The sequence below is a fragment of the Hyposmocoma kahamanoa genome, unplaced genomic scaffold, assembly GCF_003589595.1.
Source record: "Hyposmocoma kahamanoa isolate Upper Pololo Valley unplaced genomic scaffold, ASM358959v1 63, whole genome shotgun sequence".
In the NCBI taxonomy this organism is placed as follows: domain Eukaryota; kingdom Metazoa; phylum Arthropoda; class Insecta; order Lepidoptera; family Cosmopterigidae; genus Hyposmocoma; species Hyposmocoma kahamanoa.
Genome location: NW_020653851.1, coordinates 21659145 through 21682098, shown reverse-complemented (window position 1 = coordinate 21682098; position 22954 = coordinate 21659145). Strand labels below are relative to the sequence as shown.

At 37.9% G+C, this 22954-nt stretch overlaps 1 protein-coding gene across 1 annotated transcript in view; it reads right to left on the bottom strand.

Annotated features, from left to right (window-relative positions):
- LOC113230042 (neuroblastoma-amplified sequence-like) overlaps positions 1-22954 on the bottom strand; it is a 39160-nt gene that overhangs the window by 8975 nt on the left and 7231 nt on the right. Inside the window, exons 5-22 of the mRNA XM_026463772.1 lie at positions 21961-22055; positions 20553-20736; positions 20162-20317; positions 19655-19885; positions 18676-18780; positions 17547-17633; positions 17266-17463; positions 16097-16222; positions 13822-13945; positions 12376-12515; positions 11051-11191; positions 9160-9332; positions 8195-8284; positions 7187-7415; positions 5026-5181; positions 2946-3082; positions 1645-1830; positions 166-268 (exon numbers count right to left, since the gene is read on the bottom strand). Of these exons, the coding sequence (XP_026319557.1) occupies positions 166-268; positions 1645-1830; positions 2946-3082; positions 5026-5181; positions 7187-7415; positions 8195-8284; positions 9160-9332; positions 11051-11191; positions 12376-12515; positions 13822-13945; positions 16097-16222; positions 17266-17463; positions 17547-17633; positions 18676-18780; positions 19655-19885; positions 20162-20317; positions 20553-20736; positions 21961-22055 (2661 nt within the window). The remainder of the gene's footprint in view (positions 1-165; positions 269-1644; positions 1831-2945; positions 3083-5025; positions 5182-7186; positions 7416-8194; positions 8285-9159; positions 9333-11050; positions 11192-12375; positions 12516-13821; positions 13946-16096; positions 16223-17265; positions 17464-17546; positions 17634-18675; positions 18781-19654; positions 19886-20161; positions 20318-20552; positions 20737-21960; positions 22056-22954) is intronic.

Sequence of the window (22954 nt, the reverse complement as noted above, 5' to 3'; positions counted from 1 at the left end):
AGACTTCTTGGCAGCAGATATAGATATCTTCCAGGCAACCCTTGAATTGGAAGTGAGAGGGAGATGTCTCCGTAGAGGAGAACTGTGTCCAACAGCAGAACTTAAAATAAACTGATGGTGATGACACCTATAGCATGGTAGAGTATAAAAATCTTATTTTGATACCTCGTGGCATTCCTCCTTGCTAATGCAGTTGAAAAGTGTGGATTGTAGTTCTAAAATGTCTTCCAAGAGTTTCTCCCAGTCTGCTTGAGTCGGCTTCTCATCCCTGCAAGAAGAGAAGCGTCTTATTGACGTCAGAATTATGTCAAGAAAGGGAAAGAGAAATCAAAGTATCAAATTATTCATAATAGAAGTAAACCAAAAGTTACCAAATAATTTGTTCAGAAACAGACTTAGTGAATGGCTTAGAGACAAAAATTATTACAAAGTGACTGATTTTTTAGATAAATGTTGACATGAAATTAGAACTTAATGTAATATACATCTATATTGTAATAATGTATAAATATTTAATAGTTTGACATAGAAGGTTATTATTTTGTTGTTTTTAATTGACTGATTATTCTTTGTTTCTTATTGGATGTCGACATGAAATTATAAGGTATATGTATGTTTAATGTAATTATGATGTATGATATTTAATAGTTTGACATTGATAGTTTATTATTCTGTTGTTATTAATTAATTAATTGATTATTCCTTGTACACGTCCGATGACAGCGCCATAATTAAATTAAATTTAAGCAACATTTTGCATACCTAGTCAGGTAAAACATGTGTTCTGTAATAATTCTTTCACACCATGTTTTAAGCAAATAAATTTCATTTCAAATTTCAAATTACATTTCATTTCAAACATAATCGACATAAAACTTCACTTTGCGCGACAAGTTATAAAAGGTGACACTGTGACTTATTTTTTAACCGATGTAAAAAAAGTGGTTCTCACTTCGACTGGAATTTTTTTATGTGCATGTTACGCGTTTACCCCCGACATGTGTGAACCGATTTAGATGATTCTTTTTTTATTGGAAAGGGGGCACCGTTTAAATTTGAAGAAAATATTTTGTAAATTAGGGGATGAATCACTTTCTCTTAACCGATTTCAACAAAACTTGGCACTAGGTACAATTCCAATGAAAATATTTTTTTTTAAATAAAGAATAGTCACACGCTTAGCCGCGATCTCACCTTATGTTAAGCGACGATGGTACGCGTTTGCCTATAAAATGCCTATTCACTCAAAATAAATAATAATAATAACGCGAACATTCAACATAGCCCCGCACTAGGGAAACCCTGTATCGCGGGTGGCATGGACACACACATAGACAACCACAAATTACACCCACGCTCACGAGAGAAATAAATACAAAACGGACTTGACAACTAACATAGTACGAGTATTATACAGGACAAGGCATTTTGAGATAATACTACGTTAGTTATCATGTGCGAAATATATATACGATTCAAAACCGGAACGCAGTAATGCTCATATCACTGCTTGGCGGCGGAAATAGTTAAAATGGCAGTATTCTCCAGGGCGAACTCTTTCCCAAGCCCTACTGCTGCTATTCTTTCGTAACGATCTTCATCTTCTATACTTTCTCAACGTAGTGAATCTATTACGGAGTTTACCTGGTTGAAAGACACCTGGCAATACGCGTGAGCAGATTATGCGCATGCTTGGGGTCCTCGTGCATGTCACGAATATCACGAGGCGGGATGAGCACTCCTCGCCAGGATATCTTACTGCTGGCCGAGACGAGACGCTCGATTTCCTTCACACGATGGACTAGTTCGCTGTTCGATATGCTACCGTCACTGCGTACAAAAAGACTTGTTTAAACCAAAAGTAGGGTGAATGTTGTAGAAATGAGAGCTTTTTACTTTTTTAATGTAAGGTACAATTGGGCTGTAAAATATACTTCAAATATTTATTTATTGTTATGCAAGGCTGCAAAGTTGTTGTAGCGAGGGTTTCAAGGCACAAGACGCAAAACGACTTTGTTGTCGAGCGAAACACGACTTTTCACCTCACTATAGCGAGGGAAATGGTAGATGAAAGAAAAAAGTTGAACCATAAAACCTTTATTAATGAAAAGAAAAAGTTTATCTTCGGATGCGTTCTGAATTCACACCTCATCAATTTTTATACTTCCTTGTACTTTTATTTTGTGTGATCAAGTGATCATTGAAATTATTTTAGTTCTGCGACGAATTAAAATAATTTAATAAACACAATTAGTTATCATTGTCAATTTAATGTCAACAATTAAAAAAAATATATACCAACGGATTTGTGCTACATAAATAAGTAATGTACGACAAATCGCTTAATTGAACGTGCCATTATCTTTTTTTTCTCATCGAAAGAAAAAGTTAGGTGCACCACAGTCTATCGTCAAATTCGATTACAAAAACCTTTTCCACGCTAGCGTGCAAAAAACACTTTTGCGCGCAGATTTCTAACGAGAAAGAAAGCCTTTCCGAACTAGTGAGGTGAAAACATTATTTAACTTTCAGAAGTACTTAAGTAACACTGCATTCAAAGACTCAAAGAGTTGCATTTGCATCGAGCGGGCCATACGTGAAAAAAATCCTGTGGTATTTATATATATTCTTTTTTGACGCACGCACTCTAAGGCAACTCTGTGTCGCGGACGCCACGGACACAAACATAGACAACCAAAAAATCCACGAGAGAAATAAATGTAGGCCATACAAATGTTCCGACCGTCCCGGAAATCAAACCTGGGACCTCTGCGAGGCAGTATTTTTGACTGGCTTCAAAAAACGAGGAGGTTCTTAATTCGTATTTCTGTTTCTGTCGTTCGTATTTTTTTGTGTGTTATGGAATCCCATAATCGCATATCCCATAATCGGAGTAATCACTTCGACATTTGTGAACTGGTTTCTAGTCTCAATTAAAACAGTACCTTTCCCTTAGTAGCGTGTCGAGCAAATCGCAGGCCTTGTCGAGTTGGTCAGTGCCGGTGTACGCAAAGAGGCATCTCTCAGCTAGCTCCAGATGAACAGAAACCTCCAGCTCGAATTCGCTCGGCGATTGGAGAACCTGATAGAACAAGAAGATTACCGCATCTCTACAACAGTGTGACCGCCATTGAGCTAACCTAATAATTTTACTCCGTTTCTTTGGTTAACAAAACTTTTTCATCACACTGGCTTGTAAATAGTATGATTGCATGGTGGCTAACTCGACTATAAAGATGGATTTACATTTCGACCCCTCCTACGTAAAGTATCGTATGTCGAAATTGCCAAGTTTACAGGGAAGTGTTTTAAAGTTTTGAATGCACTGAAAGGAGCATAACAGGTGACTTTAGCATTTTTCAGTTTTATTCGGCAAACGGTTACTTACACAGAGTATTGTAAAACCCTACATATCGGTTAGATGATCTATTAGATTAGCTTTGTCGTGTTATGCTCATTTCAGTGAATTCAGAACTTTAAAATGCTTCCATGTAAACTTGGCAATTTCGACATACGATACTTTACGTAGGAGGTGTCGATTTGTCAGCATGGTGGCTAACTCGACTATACAGATGGATATACATTTGTCTGACGTGTCGTGTCGTGACGCGTCAGCAAGGTATCGGTTTCATATATTTAATATGGTTAGATTTATATTAGTGTGTCGCAATCTAATGCGACGCCTTGTGCTGTGTATGAAGCCCATACCGTTCTGACGCGTCACGACACTACACGTCGGATAAATGTATATCGGGCTTAATGCCCTAAATAAAACCCTCGGGCCTTTTTTCTTCCCATTACAGCTATGGTCGGTAAGGAGTTTTTTTTATTTTGTAGCACGACATACTTCTTCACATAAGTCAGGTTCAAGTTCCAGGTTACTTATGTTCAAAATTAAAATATTCGCTTAAAATGTTATCTAAACAGAAATTTAATTGCAATTCAGCTATATACTTAAATACTTATTATTAAGAATTTCTTATAATTGATTTTTAATTATTTTCTATATAAAAATGTAGCAATTTTTTTTTACAAACCAACATGGCTGTACTCGTCTTTGCTTTTTACAACATTTTAGTTCGAGTTATATTATCTATGGAAGAATATCTAGCTGGCCATCTGATGATTAAAAAAAAACAAAAACCCGCTATAATTATTGTGTTGTAAACCATATTTAATCATACAAGAAATAAACATTGCATTTATTTCCTCGCAAATGTGAAAAAAAACCTCGTATTATCACAGACGCTAAAAAAAATACAAAACTCGAGTTAGGGCTTCTAATAGATCGTCGTTAGTAATTTCCTATTCAAGGTCCTTAATACACAATGTACTATTTTATGCTACCAAGTAACGGTACGTACAAGTCGTGCGCCTGGTGGTAAGCGGCACGCCTGTCCATAGCAGTCGCAGTGCCACTCAAGAGCTTAAAATCGCAAAGATCTGAGGAGCACTGCCACTGCGCACGTCAATCTGAGACATAAGTTGAAAAGTCCAACGTGCTTGTAATTTCACCAGCTCCCTTACCCTTCAAAACTGGAACGCAGTAATGCTCTCATAACTGCTTGGCTTCACAAATAGATAAGGTGACAGTACTTCTTTCACAAGGAACTATACTGCTACTGGCATACTGAGATATATATTCGGTATTTTTTTTTTTTTTCAAAAAATTGTAATATGAACTAGTTCTCGATTGCTTGCCAAATAGAATCAATTTTGTCGGTATATTCTGTAGTTGTTTTTCATCATTTCATTTTAACGCAGCTTAGTTAGTATTACACTTAGCCACTGCACGGTGCAATTTCATTTGTTTTTCGGCATTTTTATATTTTTACATGCTTATTTATCTACGCCTACCTATTATCTATGCCTACTTCTAGTGTAGGGTACAGTCAAACGCGAAAAGAGGTTGGAGAATGGCTCCCAATCTTTTCACAAAAATACTTTATATAGTTTCAAGAGCCTGTGTTTAAAAAGTCTGTACTTAAAGACTATTAAAAATTAAGCAATTTGCAATAAACTTACCAACAGAATGTATGAAAGGTCATTGACACTTATACTCTCAAGGTAGTCCATGAGATGCACTTGACACGCGTTTGCTGTCTGCGTCAAGTTCTCGTACCGCTTCAGGAATGGGATGACGAACTGCTTCAAGTCTGCCACGAAAGTCGCTGGTGTCGACTGAAAAGACATTTGTTGCTTTTGGTTTCGTTTTTTAATAAGTCAAGTATGGTAACTCCGTACAAATGTAACAGCGCGGCTTGTATGTGTGCACGCCTGCCGCGTGCCGTATACGGACGCGCACATTCGGATAATTTCGCGGTGCACTCGTGTTGCGCGACGTCACACGCGCCATTCATTCCAGAATTGAAGCGTTCACGTGTTTATTATTGTGTCTCATCAAAGATAATCGAGTATATAACCAGAAGTAGAAACGAAATGTCATTTAATTTGTTTGAAAACTATTCTGCCAAATCATTACGATAACAACTGCTCTTCGATTGGGCAGCCCGAATGTCGTCAATTGTTTCACTTCAAATCGACCACTTTAACTTGAGCTTTGCTATAATAAACCAAAAGTTTAAAAGTTACATATTTAATACATAATTACCGATGAAATGTCATTCCGTTTGTTTTGTAATTAGATGTTTTGCTATTTTACCCACACCACCGAATGGAACAGCACGCCATTGTTAGAGATATTATCTTTATTACAATAAATACAGAAAATTTTTGTAATATACGGAGATGTACAGACAGGTCAGTTGTTGGCGCTCTACTATTTCAGATTTACAATTTGTGATTTCAGTGCAAACGAGAGTTGATATTTAAAAGTGATATAAGGCCCATTTGCATGATGAGTTGCCAAGGATTTAGTTGCCCTCACTTCGTCTCTATTTCTAGTTATATACTCGATGTCATAGATATAATGACGACCTTCGTGGTCGAGTAGCTTTCACGCCGGTTTTCATGGTGTCGCCATCTCTCAGGTCCCGGGTTCGATCCCCGGCCGGGTCAATGTACAAAACTCTTCTACATTGTCTCGGGTCTGGGTGTTTGTGGTGCTGTCATTGTTTCCGATTTCCATGACACAAGTGCTTTAGTTACTTAACTTTTATAGTTGACAACATTGACTTACAATTATATGGACGTCGGGTCCGCGCTAAAAAGTGTCCGCACTTGTAAGGCGCTAAAATCGTATACAGAGCGCGACACTCCGCTTTAGTCTTCATTTGTTCTACGGACAGCGCGATACTGCGATGACATAACAATTTAAATTTCGAATAGGTTGACTTGGGACATTTTTTTCGTGGTTTTTGTATTAGACCCGTCGTCCATTTATTTGTAAGTCAATGGTTGACAAATATTTATTTATTATTTATTTATATCTCGATTATGGAATCGAGAACTTAGTCCGCGATTCTGGTACAAAAATATCAATATGTAAATACTGCATTTAACGTAAGGTTACTTCACAAGCGCACATTCAAACACACACAAGCACGCACGCATGCACAAACTGATACACACAATTCGTGTTCCGTTTGCATGCAAATACGTACTGATTTAGTTTTCTCATAATTTTGTTATTTCTTCATTTCCTTTTATTATTCTTATGTTAATTAATAAATGGTAATAGCATGGACCTATAGCTCAAGTATTGAGTGTATATAATTTCGAAGGCTTATATTATGTTCTACGTTTAGAAATATCTTTTGAAGTGTTATTTAGCGTGAATTATAAAATAAATTTGTTTAGCATAACGCCACACATAGAAATTCGAGATTTAAAATGATTTATCGTTCAGTAACTTCGACTTTTGACAGGTGTCAACGTCAAATGCGGAAAATTACAGGAAAAATATCCGAAAAATATTTATTTTTATGAAAAATATGATTTTTTTAAAGTGGAAATTATTCCATGACTCAACACTGGGTACTACTAAAATAATAAAGTAATAATAATAACGCACACCGTCATAACCTCGCACTAAAGAAACCCTGTATCGCGGGTGCCATGGACACATAGACAACTCCACAAATTATACACAAACTCATGAAAGAAATGAATGTAGGCCCACAAATATTTCTCCAGGCCCGGGTGCAGCATATTAACTGTTCGGACTACGAGGCATTTATAAATGTTTCATTATTAAGAGAGGAAATTAAAATAAACGCCAACTCACCATTTCCATCAAAAGCGCGCAAGTTTCCAGCGTAGAAAGCTTCTTCAACTGCTTCAAAGTGACATTCTCCACATTAATGTCATAGATCAATGTGTCCAACGTGAGGAGGTAGAACATGATATTGTCCAGGCCCTCGACGCCTCCGCCCACAGACGCAATAGTGACTAGATTTAACGCATGAGACACCAAACCGCTGCGTTCTTCGATTTCTCTAGCGCGACTGTTGTACCTGTTCGGTTAAGACAGGTTATCACCACAGTTATCAAAAACCTTTAAGCCGGATTTATATTCATGTAATAAGAGCTAAAAATACGTTGTGCGTTTTGCAACATTTTAGTTCGAGTTGTATTATCTGATGATGAAAAAAAAAACAAAAACCCCGCCATAATTGTTGTGTTGTGAATCACATTTATTCATACAAGAAATAAACATTGCATTTATTTACTCGCAAATGTGAAGAAAAGCATTGTATGTATCACGGACGGTAAAAAATACAAAACTCGAGTTATTAAAGCCATCAGCCTTCGGCTTCGGGCTTCTAATAGGCCCTCGTTGCTGATGTCTTATTTACCGTCCTTAATACACAATGTGCTATTTTATGATATCAAGTGAAAGGACGAACTAGTCGTGCGCCTGGTGGTAAGCGACGCCTATCCATACCAGTTGCAGTGTCGCTCTGTGCTTTAACCCTAAGGGGCGCTGCTACTCCGCCCGTCACTACGAGACGTAAATTAACAAGCCCCATGTGTCTGTATTATCACCAGCAACCTTACCCTTCTAAACCGAAACACAGTAATGCTTACATTACAGCTTGGCGGCAGAAATAGGTAAGGTGGCAGTACTTCTCTAAAGAGCTCTACTACTACTACTCAGTTCAAGTTATTTATTTATATATTTTTTATTTAAATTACTGTTATAATTGTAATTTTAATGTGCAATAAAGAATATTGAATTGCATCACTCATTCATTCACTCGTTCAAAATGAATGCACAAAACATTTATCATACCATGCAGATACTGCGTCCATCTCGGATTCCTCAGACGCCGTTTCTGCTTCTGGCGTTGTCTCTTCAGACCAGTTTGAACTCCAGATTGATCTGTTCGTAAAGAGTGATTTATTAGGCAGCTTAAAAAGTGCGGACGCTATCCAACAGTTGTGAGTGCATTATCAATAAAATAATTGTTCGTAGGTCCATGATATAACGCAATAACACAGACACTCATAGCCCCGCTCTAGGGAAACGCTGTATCGCGGGTGCCATGGACACAAGCAAAGACAACCATAAATAACACACAAACTCGCGAGAGAAATAAATATAGGCTATACAAATATTTCTCCCGGCTCAGGAATCGAACCCGGGACCACTGCGTGGCAGTCCAGCTTGGCAACCATTCGGCCATGGAGGCAGTTAGCTTTAACATTATTATCAACAATCGTCCTACCTCCTTAAATGTACAAAATTGTATACCAAAAACACCCATTTTATTATAATATAAGGCTAAGGAAAAAGTGTACATTGCAATTGACAATAGCAACTTTTTTCCACGTATTTTTAACCGACTTCAAAAAGAGGATGAGGTTCCGAATTCGACTGTACTGTTTTTGCAATTTGTGCAATTATGAACCGATTTCAATGATTCTTTTTTTGTTGGAAAGACGGTACCTCTTATTGGTCCCATTTAAATTTGAAGAAAATATTGCACCTCTAAGGGTGGTAAACTAGAGAATGAATCCAATAAAACTTGACAAATAGATGTAATTCCAGGAACACCGTTTTTTTAGTACTCTATATTGAGATTATTTGCTTTCACGCGAGTCCTAAAATAAAAAAAAATTAAAAAAAATTCAAACAACACTGCATTATCTTGGGGATTTTACTAATTTTTTTTTAAATGTGCCAGTGTGTGTATTATTATTAAGAACAAATTTTCTCTGAAATTATTTAATAAATTAGTTTCAAATTGAAATAACCTGAAAATCTCCTTCCTACACCAATCGTTCTCGTGCTCATCGGCTTGCAGTTTAATTGGTGATTTCTTCTCGAACCACTGCACGGGCTGACGCACCGGCAGTAGGTGTTGGTAGTCTATCGGGTTGATTGTCTCTGGTAGCTTGCTGAGTACCGCAAGTTGCATCGGGATGGTCTTTGGAAGTAGATTAATTTGTTATCATCAAAATCAAACTCTCAAAGTCAAATAATCTTCTTCTTCTAGAGGTCGTCCAGGGTAGTACTGCCACCTTACCTATTTCTGCCGAGAAAGCAGTAATGGCAGCATTACGCGTTCCGGTTTTGAAGGGTAAGGGTGCTGGTGAAATTACAGGCACATGGAACTTGTCAACTTATGTCTCAGGGTGACGGGTGCAGTGGCAGTGCCCCTCAGATCTTTGCGATTTGAAGCTCTGAATGGTACTGCAACTGTTATGGACAGGCGTGTCGCTTACCATCAGGCGCACGACTTGTTTGTCCCGTCACATTGATTAAACTCTACTGCTTATTCGTAAGGCAGATTCCCCTGAAAAGAATGAGTAAGGAAATCCAGGAGGTTCCTTTTTGTAAATAAACATTTGCATAGTCATATTATGAAAGCTCGGAATTGCATACGTACTAATGTGCCGTTGCAGTAAAAACCACGAATACAAAATCACAAATTCTTCTGTAAACACATATGTAAATACAACTGCATATGCAATTCGCTCGGGCTCTCCCTAATATCACAATGCGCATTTATCATTTACATTGTTTACTTCAAATATCGTAGATCGAGATCTGCAAGAGCTAAACGGGTCACTTAATTGCCAGGGATTTTTTTATCTAAGTACGCAGAAGCTGTATAATTATTAAGTATAAACCTTTTTATCACAATTTTTCGTAAAAAAATTACTATTCCTATAATTATTAATAAAAAGAACGAACACTTAGAAAAAATTCATTCGATCCAGCCGAATTTTAACCGACGTCTCCTAGCAAACCGTGTCAGAGGCCAATTAAGCCACGAAACGAATTATTATAGAATTATAGACGAAAGTATTTCGTCACCCAGTTAGGTACCTTTACAGCTACCAGCCCTGGCTAGATATGTCGCTATTAACTGTAATTAAAATTTTATTGAATGTCAGAATATTTCATAAAAAGGATTTTTTTCTAAGTATTCGTATAACAAACTAGTGGAGTAATTTCACAAAAATAATTAGATGTCATAGTGGTGAAACATTCTGACATTCAATCAAAATTTAATAACTATTCTTCTTAACATAATCAATAAAAAGTCAACCGTGACCATGGGACCTGTAAAGGGCCCAAAACCTTAGTTTGTTTGAAAACACAAATATACGCTACTTAAATCCGGAAACATAGTTTCATTTCCTATGTGTAACAATCGCGAAAACCTAAGAACTCTTCTCAACATAAATTAAATTTTCATAAATGTACTGTGACACTAGTGTAAGAATGTTAATTTTTTTCTTTACTTTCTTACCACAAGCATATACAGCGATCCATGTTAACTCCCATGTCTTGCACTTTACGAGTATTTATTAGAGATTAGGAATTCGGAATACGAATCTCGATCTATGACTTTGATGCCAACTTTGAGACGCTCCTTGACTCTTTATATATTCTGTACACAGTCTTCTGTAACCGTGTCGTTTTTCTGTTTAATGGCGCGTTTATACCAGGTCGACTGGTCGACTAATTGTAAACAGCGAGGCCACTGAGCCTCCTTTGGCAAGGCGAAATAGTATGCCGAAAGCGACAGTTGACCCTGTGTAAACATGCCATGACGTCGGAGCATATTATTGTATCTGAATAAGACAACAATAAAAACTGATAAACTTTAGTAGACTACTTAGTAGTAAATATTACCTTTATGTGCGGCCAGAGGCAAGTGAGCGCTTCGATGCGTCCCTCTTTAGCGATCTCCATGGCACTGCGCACAATGCTATTGCTGCGCAGGCGGTCGTACTCATCTTTCACATACGTTGATTTCTCGCACTTGAGGATCGCCTATCCACAAAAACTACGTATAAGGGTATTTGTAGAAAACATCGAACGTTATCTGGGCAAGTTATTACTAATCCACTTGACTTCTAACGTAGCCACCTTTTTGTAAGACGCTTAAGTCAATATGACCCTCACAGCGTATTTTTTTTATAATATACCTTTTCAAATTTCTTACAGACATGTCCTAAGTATTCCTATTGCTATTTTTTTATTACTATAATACGCTTACTCCGCTCATTACGACTGAATTTTAAACCTAGTGTAGAAAATGTATAATATAATAAGTATATAACCAGAAACAGAGACGAAATAAGGGCCATCCCTGGAAAATCATCAGGTAAATGGGCCTTATATCACTTTCAAATATCAACTCTCGTTAGCGTTCAAATCACAAATTAGAAAACTGAAATAGTATGTGTGTACGTCTCCGTATATTCCAAAAATATTATGTGTTTATTGTAATAAACATAATATCTCTAACAATGAGGGCTGTTCCATTCGGTGACGTGGGAAAAACAGCAAAACATCTAATTACAAAACAACCGCAATCACATTGCATCGGTAATTAAATATTAAATATGTAATTTTTGCGATTGTCGAAGCTAAAGTTAAACAGGTCAATTTGAAGTGAAACAATTGACGACACCCGTCATTTTTTCGAATTCGGGCTGGCCAATCGGAGCGCAGCTGTCATCGTAATGATTTGCCAGAATAATATTCTAACAAATTAAATGACATTTTGCTTCTATTTCTGGTTACATACTCGATGTATTCATGTAAATTAACTGCCTCCCAAAATACAAGTTCGTCTAATTTGAGACTTTTAATCTACCTGCTTTTTGTACCATAAATTAGTGCATGAAAAGAGATGACATTAGTGCATCACAGATTAAGCTAATGTACAACAGGCGGCCTTATTGCTACTTAGCTGGTTAGAATTGAGACATTTAATGTGGAAATATGTATAAACAAGAAAACTGTTCGTAGGCAGACAGAAGAAAGGAAGAATAAAAGAAAAAAAAAATCATTTTGGCTGTAAGGGATGCGCACTGCTCATAGTGTGGAGCCACATTATAAATTATAAAATAAATGCATTTTTCCGTTTAACGTAAGAGCATCTTATTTCATTAAAACAAGAAGAAACAATTCCTATAACACGAGAAAGTTATTCTTCTAAAGCAAGTTACCTCGTACAGACGTAGTCGTTCCTTATAAAAGAGCATGACATGTCGACAACGCAGCAGCTCGCTGGTGTAAGCGTTCAGATCCTCCAAAGTAATGTCATCTAGGTCCTTTATGTCGTCTTCATCGCGATCTTTGTTAATTTCTGTCAGAAATAATGACGTAAGATTATGAGCTTATTCATAGCTTTATTTGATTTTTAGTCCGGGACTTAATCATATACAAAACATATATTAATTACGCCAACAACTGACCTGTGTGTACGACTCCGTATATTCCAAAAATATTCTGTATTTATTGTGATAAAGATAACATCTCTAACTATGGGGGGCTGTTCCATTCGGTGGTGTGGAAAAAAACAGCAAAACATCTAATTACAAAACAAACTGAATCACATTTCATCTATAATTAAATATTAAATATGAAATTTTCGTCCATTATAGCACAGCTCTAGTTAAACTGGTCGATTTGAAGTGAAACAATTGACGACACCTGTCAATTTGTTTCGAATTCGGGCTGGCCAATCGGAGCGCAGTTGTCACAGTAATGATTTAGCAGAATAGTTTTGAAACAAAATAAATGACACTTCGTCTCTATTTTTGATTAATATACTCGATACATGTAAACGACATCAAGTATCGAAATCGAAGTATTCGAGGTAATTAAAATATGTTTTATACATGATTAAGTCCCGAACTAAAAATCAAATAATGTGTGAAATGAAAGTTTAAATCAAAGTAGCTCATTTATTTGCAAAAACACGGGTTCTATCGACGTTGACAGTAACAAATTAGTTTTTCTACGGCCGATCAAATATTTGGCATACAAACATTAATGAGTGTCGTAACACAAAATTGTGAAATTGAGAACACGATTTTAAAGTTCAAAAAATTACCGAATGAAACCAATAAATAGATATTCTCGTTTATAAATGGCTAACTAAAAATATTATGTATAAATAAAATATAACTACAATTATTCGCAATAAGATCCATTCAGAATTTTTTTATTCTCAATTCCACAATTTTGAGTTACCACGGTATTCGGTTTCGGGCGGCTGCGGGCGACCGGAGCGGGGGCTTAGTTCATTGCGCAAAAGTATTGCCCGCATGCGAGCAGCTAGTGATTGCAGTCGATAAATATTCTATCGACTATCGACTGAATATTTTTCACGCTCATGGAATAAATAGCCGAGCTTGTTTAATTTGAATCATTCTCGACCCATTCATCCAATTGCTGAGCACAAGTTCGATAGGATTGTCAGTTTTTGTAAATTCATACATACATACACTGTATTTAGAACTATGTTTATGAAAAATACAAAGAGGAGACTTATTTTAGTGTTTCATTTTAATTCAATATAGATAATCAAATCCGGCTATTTTTGTTAAAATGTGTATGCCGCCGGTAAAACTCTCGGCGGCGTGGAAAAATCGTCGACATTAGCTTACCATCCAAAATGCGTTCGTTGGTTAGTTGTAAGCCGAAATGCAGTAATTCTTTGGCCGCTGGTACAGTTTCTGGCAACCTGTCCACGCACTGGTGCACTGCCCAGATCTTCTTAGACACTTTGCTCTGGACATAATATACATATACACGTTAGTGATGGAACAGACTTCTGCTTCCGCAATTGCGAAAGTTCGGCATGCTTTTTCACATCTGTTCCAGTTTCTGCTTCCGCAACTTTTATAACGGAACTTTAATTGGAGATTTACAGCGTTCGGACGAATTAGGGCGCGCGGATTTTTAGTAGTTGGTGCAATTATCAAACCTAAAACAAGTCCTGTTTAGAACCTGTTGGGCCGCCGAAGTCACCAATATTTTATTTGTTACCCTTTCTTTTCATTTTTGACATTTGTTGGAAATAAATTAACTAGATTTATTATTAGGTTCATATGTGGACGGAGTTGATGATGCCGGAGCAGTATACGACAATTAGAGGTGAATGATCATTTTTGAAAACCGAATAAGATCGTACGCGTTACACATTACGACATATATACGACAATGTGGAGGGTGATGAAATATAAATTTAATACGTTTGAACAAGTTAAAAAATGTGGCGAGTGCGACATGTGTAGTAAATAACAACTTGTTTATAAGAAAAAACCGACCGCAAAAGTTACATCTTTTTCGAATTACATCTATTTGCCAAGTTTTATTGCAATTGGTTACCGGAAAGTGCGTAAAATTGGATTCATCCCCTAGTTTACTACCCTTAGAGGTGGAATATTTTCTTCAAATTTAAATGGGACCAATACTGAGGTCAATTTCCAAGATCAAATTCATGCAATCGAGGTCTCGGATAACGACTTCACGCATTAACCGCATGCAGTCGAAATCGACTCGGCTGCATGAAGTTGATTACGACTTCACTGCAAACACATTTAACTGCGGACATGCAATCAATCTGTTAGCAGTCTAAGAGCGGTTACAGACGGCGACTTTTAGCAGCGATGCTAGCACGCGACTACATCGCTGCAATCGCGCGTTTGTATCGATGCAGTCTCGCGTTGTCATCGCTGAACCACTCTAAGACTAATACCGCACTATTAAGAAATCACCCCAGTTATTAAAACGGAATCGGCATAAGCATACCAGCGGCCGTAGCATGGCATGCAATGTGTGATAAACCACCCCGTGACATATTTATTTCAGTTCATAAAGCTATGTTGCCATTATTACATTTTTTTTATTGCGAATACCGAATCGGTAAGATACCACAATAGAGTCATTCGTTCTCAAGAACAAGTATAATGATATAAAATTGCGTATCTTTAACCATCGCCGCGAAAACGATGAAACGGGTTTTTGTAGTTTCAGTTTTTACATATTTTACTTATATTATTTACGTGTTTCTAATTACTCTCATGTATTTAACTGTATTAAAAATGTTCTCCTCACCTTTTTTTCAATATTTGTACTTTACAATTTGTTCGTTTTTATTATTTCTTTTCATCTCGTTTGTCGCGCTCAATTTTTACGTTGATAAAACTACTGTACAGAACTGTCAAAATGTTTTAAAATCAGCTGTGATCTTGCGGCCATGTTTGGCACTGCGACAGTCTTTTGCAGCCATCAAAAATGTGACGTTACGGTCCATGTCATGTTAACTATTGTGATAAAAGCTTTAAATGCCGGTTTAACACTCGAATTTGACAGTAAATGAATAGCTTTATCGCGGCGGCATAACTTTATGACGATGCAATAAGAGCGAAAAGGTTCTTCGACTCAACCCTTTTTCAGACCGGTTTAATACAATTCTGTGTCTTTTATAAAAAAACAAGTGCGCATTTGACCTCTATCTCACTTGATAGAAAATGACAATAAGGTTGACGATTGAGCACGCACACCTAATTAATGCCTATTCACTCTCGCCTTGAAAAGGCCCAAGTTATACCGTTCAAGGGATAAGTCTGCACGCAGGGATATCCACTCCATGGCCGTTCGCCATATAAACGTGTAAGCGTAATTTAAAGGTGAAACTCCAGCTTACGTCCCCCAGATGATGGATTGAGTTTCCCTTAGAATCGTAACTTAAAAAGAATAACGAGTTTATACTTAATAATAATAAAAATACTTAATAACTGCCTCCGTGGCCGAACTGTTACCAAGCTGGACTGCCACGCGGGGGTCCCGGGTACGATTCCCGGGCCGGGAGAAATATTTGTTACCCTAGTGCGACGCTATGAGTGTGTACGCGTTATTATTTTTATCATTACTTACCAAATATTTCTGGATGGCCTCAGTGGAGACAGGGTTCTTCCTCCACTGCTGTTGGTATACCAAATCGCTGTCCAGATTAAACGTGTCGGCCAGGGCGAGCGCTTCTGCGTAGTTACCGCTTTCAATCTGATATTAACATTATCACTTTTACATTGTACGTTCCATACTGCCCCCCATACCGTAACTAACGTAATCATCATTTTCAGCGAAAATGAGTTATTAATATGATCTGGGATCAACGAGGTCTACAAGCCGCTAGGGTGCTGTTGAAAATACAGGCGCAAGGGACTTATCAACTTATGTCTCAGGGTGACAGGCACAGTGGCAGTGCCCCTCAGATCTTTACGATTTAAAGCTCTGAGTGGCACTGCCACTTTTTTTCTATAACATCAAGTGACGTAACTGCTTGTGTGCTAGCCTTGACTCAAAGGCACTCGCTGGCACTCAATGGCACACAAAGGCACCCAAAGGCACTCCAAAGGCACTCCAAATTTAACTGCCTCCGTGGCCGAACGGTTACCACGCCGGACTGCCACGCAGACGTCTCAGGTTCGATTCCCGGGCCGGGAGAAATGTTTGTATGGCCTACATTTGTTTCTCTCGTGAGTTTGGGTGTAATATGTGGTTGTCTATGTATGTGTCCATGGCACCCGCGACACAGGATTTCCCTAGTGCGGGGCTATGTTGAGTGTGTGCGTTTCAAAAAAAAAGGTACTCAAAGGCACTCGCAGGCACCTAACTTAAGTAAAGACTTGAAACATTTCCACCATACCTGGTGGAGTCGCAGCCTTACAATCTGAACAGATTGTTACATTACAGGCGATTGCTCCCAGTGAAGGAGGCTACCGAATGTTACAAGTGTTGCGCAGCGAATGATCGGCTCACCTCTCCACCGCCTGTGCTTTTGAACGTTACATTACATGTTCGCGGTGAATAAGCACCCTAACAGTTACAGTGCCACTCAGAGCTTTAAATTGAAAAGATCTGAGGGGCACTATCATTGCGCATTACTACTTGGCGCCAGAAATAGGTAAGGTTTCAGTACTACCCTGGACGAACTCTTTCACAAGGAGCTCTACTGCTACCTACTGTTATGGACAGGCATATAGTTTAACTATTAGGCGCACGACTCGTTTGTCCCATCACTTGATAATAATAAAAAAACTCACCTTTCTAGAGAACAGCTCATCAGGTGTGGTACTCTTTACACCCAGTAATCGATAGATGCGGGACACGACAGTGATGCGCTTGGGCCGCGGTTGGAATGTCTCAATGTCAGTGATAGAGTATAGCACCGACTTTATCAGCTCTTTGGTCAGATCGAGCATGGAATCTTCAACCTCGCATTCAGCTTGAACTACTTCCATCTGTATTTAAAGGCAATAACGTATCAAATGTTTATAAATAAAATTAATATTATTTTTATTAAGAAAACTTAAATTACACTCACGCTCTCACTACTGTTTGATTTCTTCGCTGGCAGCACGTTGGTCTCGCACTCTAGCACCATGAAGGTTCCGTCAAGAGCGCAAGTTACCTATTAAAATAAAATAAAAAATCGGCTATTGACCTAAACCACACAAACCACTTTTTTTTATAATATCAAGTGACGGGACGAACAAGTCGTGCGTCTGATGTTAAGCTACACGCCTGTGCAGAACAGTTACAATGATCTCTAGGGCACTGTCACTGCGCCCGTCACCCTGAGACATAAGTTACATGTGCCTATAATTTCACCAGCACAATTACCCTTCAAAACCGGAACATTAGTGCTTGGCGGCAGAAATTAAGGTGGAAGTACCAGGACAAAGTTGGATAATAAATAAAAATGTAATAGCAACTCGATATACTTCCAACTCGACTGAAAGCGTCCGGTCTAGCCGAAACACGAAGTTTGCCGAGAGACATTGCTAAAGTAGAAGCACTGTATATAAATAAATAACAGTACACGTGGCACTGCAACTGTCATGGACAGGCGTGTCTCTTACCAACAGGCGCACAACTTGTTTGTCCCGTCATTAGATATAATAAAAAAGACACTAACCACAAACACAACAATAAACAAGTTTTCTAGTTAATGTAATTTTTTTAAACATCGAGTGGCCGCTTCAATACTACAATAGAATGTGTGTGTATACACATACAAGACGCGCTGCTACGTTTGTATGGAGTTACACTACTTATCTATGTATATGGTATAGGGGACAAAGACGCAAAGAAACATTCAATTTTATATGTATAGATTTCTACTCTACCCTATATCAAGATCCAGTCAATATGTTATATCGAACAATACTAGCAAAAATATGAAGGCAATTCGAGTACCGCGCTAAAATAAGCGGGAAAAAAGTTCACAGCGGGAGGTATTGTTTACGATGGCAACTAAACTTGCCAATAACTGATGAGTGGTGGACAGCGTGTAGCTTACCACAAGGCGCACGACTTGTTCGTCCCGTCTCTCGATATTATAAAAAAAAGTGCACTTTGCACCACAAATTATTAAACAGCGCAATAAACAAACAAGTTTGACAAACTTGCCTGTAGTTCACACTTATACTTGATTAGTGAGATATAATTACATGAGGTGCGCCTTGAAAGAACTCCGGTTTCTTCCCCAAGATGTTAATCATGTCTTTGATATCGCACACTGTCACAGCGCCGCTGAACCGCGACAGTATTATTTCCTGAAAACAAAGTTTTACTATTAACCATAGTGCTGGGCATATATCTTCTCCAATACAGTCCATTATTCTAGCTTTGCATATTTCACGGCTTTTATGTAAACAAGACTTCATACATTATGAATTTGAATTCACCGTTAGGACAAAAATCTAAAAATCCCATTGCAATATGAATCACCATTAGATATCCAAAACGTAAACAAAGGGGTTAACTGAACAAAAAAGATACTTAGGAAATGAAACTATTTTTCCGGATTTAAATCGCGTATATTTGTTATTTCAAACAAACCGACGTTTCGGGCCCTTTACCTGGGACCTGAAAAATCGTTTCATTTCCTATGTGTAACAATCGCGAAAACCTAAGAACTCGATAATAAAGATACTTTTTAAATGGTAGTTTCCTATTTTTGACGATAATAAACGTTTAGAAGTCTTTTCAAGCTGTAATCTGATAAAACTTAGAACAATTCACATTATTTTATTTGTTTTTTAAACTATGTTTAAGGTTGTAAATAATTTTATGACACTGGTAACACAATCGGGATCAAAAACATTTTTTGCGCCGCCATAGATGTCATTCGTACTCCGTTTCTCAAACGCGAATGTTTTCTTGTCTCCGTAGTGCGTTTGTTAAATTATAGTATATTGTTGTTGAAAAATTGACTATGCCAAAATTGTTTACACAAAAAAGACTTCATGATTTCTAAGACAGTTACCTTGTATCTTCTATGGTTTCGGATTTCCCCATACTACACAACTCGCCAAATAAATGTTATACGAGTAGTAATGTCATCACGAGTATCATTCCTCTATCACGCATAGCAAGTAACCGCGACATTTACATTACAAAAGGCTAATTGTAAAACAAAGTACTCACTTCGTTAGTCCACCAATTGACATCAGCAGCATAATACGAGGACATATCCTTCTTCACCGCCTTCTCCTCTATCACCAGTGGGTTATCCAGATCGCATTGTGGCTGAGTAACCAACGGCCAGCGGTACAACTGTTTCAGAACTGGCAGACGCCACACCGATATATCGCCGTTGCAGTGTAGGCAGACGAGTTTACTGCCATCCGGCGACAGCACCATGTGAACTATGAAAGCCTGATAAGACAAAATGACTACTTAACACTAAGTTGTCAACAAAAAGGGAATAAAATTGTAAATCGAGGTCAAAGTAAACCCAATACATTCATCGAGATTGACAAAACCATTTAATGAAAGAAGTAGCAAGAGGTTTTGTACCTACATATCCCTCTTGTCTTGTGTTATTCTTATATACCAAGCCATCTAACTTTGATGCTGTTCTATTCATTTATCCTCTATTTGTTTATGTGGTGTATTAAAGAATAATCAAAGAAATCGTAAATAAAAACTCACTAGGTTCTTCGATGATATAAATGGAATGTACATCTGGAAACGGTCAGTGGCCAGCTGCATCTCCAGCTGGTCGGAGACCACCGATAGCTTGTAGAACGGGTCGTCGTTCAAAATGCGCCACGCGGTTATACCCGCGCTAAGGGGGGATGTAGGGTCCTGTAAATGTAAATCAGTGTGATGGAAAACACTGTGTCCGTCAATAACATCAATAACCTTTCCAGGGACACCTGCAGGGAGACTTCTCAGGTAGACCGTGGCCGCCATTAGAGCCTCATTCTCTATAAAAGGATATGTAAAAAAAGGCACTTGTGATTCTTCACCTCTCACTTTCAGATGTTATGTAGCTCACAGTGTACCTTTTAAGGAATGCTATGGATTGTTCAATAGTTACCTTGCTGCCACTATGTGGAACCCCAGCCACATACAACGTGGAGTGCGCCTCGCAATACGTCATTGAAGAAACTCCACCCGCGCCGCCGAAGCGGAACGTGTGATGGAGCTTGAATCCATCAGTCTGAGAGACCAAGTACCCGCGCAGCTTGCCGTCGTATGTCACTACAAGGACCTCCCAGTTCCTATGATGAAATAGTATTTTAAGCATCTCGTAATTACAATTTCTAACATCTGTTAATTGGTTGACAAAATGCATGATGCTTTGAGCTGTTGGAGTAGATAGAACTATTTTTGATACTTACGACACGCCGTCATAACATTAAAGTACCTACTTCCGGAATTTCCGACATTACACACGATTACGACAAACAAGGAAATTAACTCTTGGAATGCTACCACCCAGATCAGACCCTTTAGTAGCAGTAGAGCTTCTTGTGAAAAAGTTCGTCCAAAGTAGCACTGCCACCTTACCTATTTCTGCCGCCAAGCAGTAATGTCAGTATTACTGTGTTCCAGTTTTGAAGGGTAAGGGTGCTGGTGAAATTACAGGCACGTGGGACTTGTCAACTTGTCTCAGGGTGACGGGCGTATTGGCAGTGCCCCTCAGATCTTTGCGCTTTAAAGGTCTTAGTGGCACTGCAACTGTTATGAACAGGCGTGAAGTCAACCATCAGGCGCTCGACTTGTTCGTCCCGTCACTTGATATTATAAAAAAGATCCAATTTAAGCTAGTTAGTTTCACGTATTGATATTATTGAACCCACACAACAACAAATACAGTAGAAGCGGTAAATTAGCGTCAGACGCGTGCCGACTATAGGTCTCGAAAGACCTATCTAAGGTAAGTCCGCCATTTCGCTTTATATGGTATGGTTGTGTTATTCTTTCGTGCAAATTCTATAAAAAAGAAAAACGCCTTATTGTGCCATGTTGGAGTGCAAAAATAATAGCCGCACCAAAAATGTTACCCGTGGTGGAAATTCATATCATCGGAAAGTCTTTTATAATAAATTTTCAATTTTGACTTTATCGAAATAATTTTTTGTTACAAGAAACGAACGTAAAGCTTACACCGCTGCAATATAGTCGATTCTTGCCAATTTGTCGTCGTTCAGCAACAAACCGCTAGATGGCAGCACATGGATTGAAATTTCAATATAATATCAAAACGTCGTAACTTGTAATAATAGGTATTGATGGTATTGAACTTTCAACGATATGCCAACAGGGTAAAGTTTAAATTATATTACCAATCCAGAATTTGTTATTTCTTTTTAAATTTGTAATTACGACCAATCAAAATCAAGATTTTGTAGTTTTTCAAATTAAGAATGTGTGAGTTTTAGCGACATCGATTCTGATAGTAATGGAAGCTTAAGGCAAAAAATGACAGATTTAATACTTACCATTTAGTATCCTTCACCCTGAGTGGCATGAAAATAATATCAGCAACAGCGTGTGTGTTGTCCGTGCATTCTAAACCACCTGGTCGGTTGCAATCCTGAAAGTTCATTAAGCTCTGTATTTTATAGTATAACTACTTATCAGCCTACATCTCACCATACATTAATTTAGCAAATATCCAGAGCCAATAACAAAAACACATTAATTAAAATTACAATGTACAACACTTCTAAGTCCCGGCAGAACTTGTCAAATGTATTTGTAATTGCTATTAATGTGTAACATTAGAGTTTCATGCTTTCACTGCTGTTTCAACAGGTGAAGAGTGAACATTGAGCTGGAGGAAATATTAATTCATTTCAATGCGAATTTTAAGTAAATCGATTCAACATTAAGCCGAATCAAATCGTCTAGATCGTATTCATAATTTAAACAAAAAAAGTCTCTTTCTGAACCCCTATTTTACATTGGCCTGCAAAAAAAGCAGTTTAGCAACACCTAAGCACAATAGGCTACAATATTTGGCGATTGTCGCAACTTCTGCATAATCTGAACGTCTACTCTCACTGGCTAGTATCACTCCAAATGAAAGCTTTAACCAACTGAAGCTAAAAAGGCTGTCAAAATCATTTTTCTTTTTATGAAAATTAATTTTGTAGCGATTTTTATGAAATAGGTTCACGAGCATACGACCCGGTCGGTGGCTCGACTCAGAGACATATGATCGATTATTATCCAAAAAATCGATTAAAAGCAAAAAATCGTGCAGTGTTTCAGACATGGTTAAATATAGAGCAAGACGCTCGGGCTACCAAATCAACTTCCCAAGATTGTGACTGAAGTAGAATAGCACATTCTTCTTATTTAAGAATTAGGCTCTTGTTACTGAAGTAACCGTAAAGCCAACCAGCTCTCTTCAGCGCCCTATCTTTGAGTTCCTAATACAACACGACTTTAACTTTTTCTCAATCTTCCTCTGCCTTCCCTTCCTTCAAT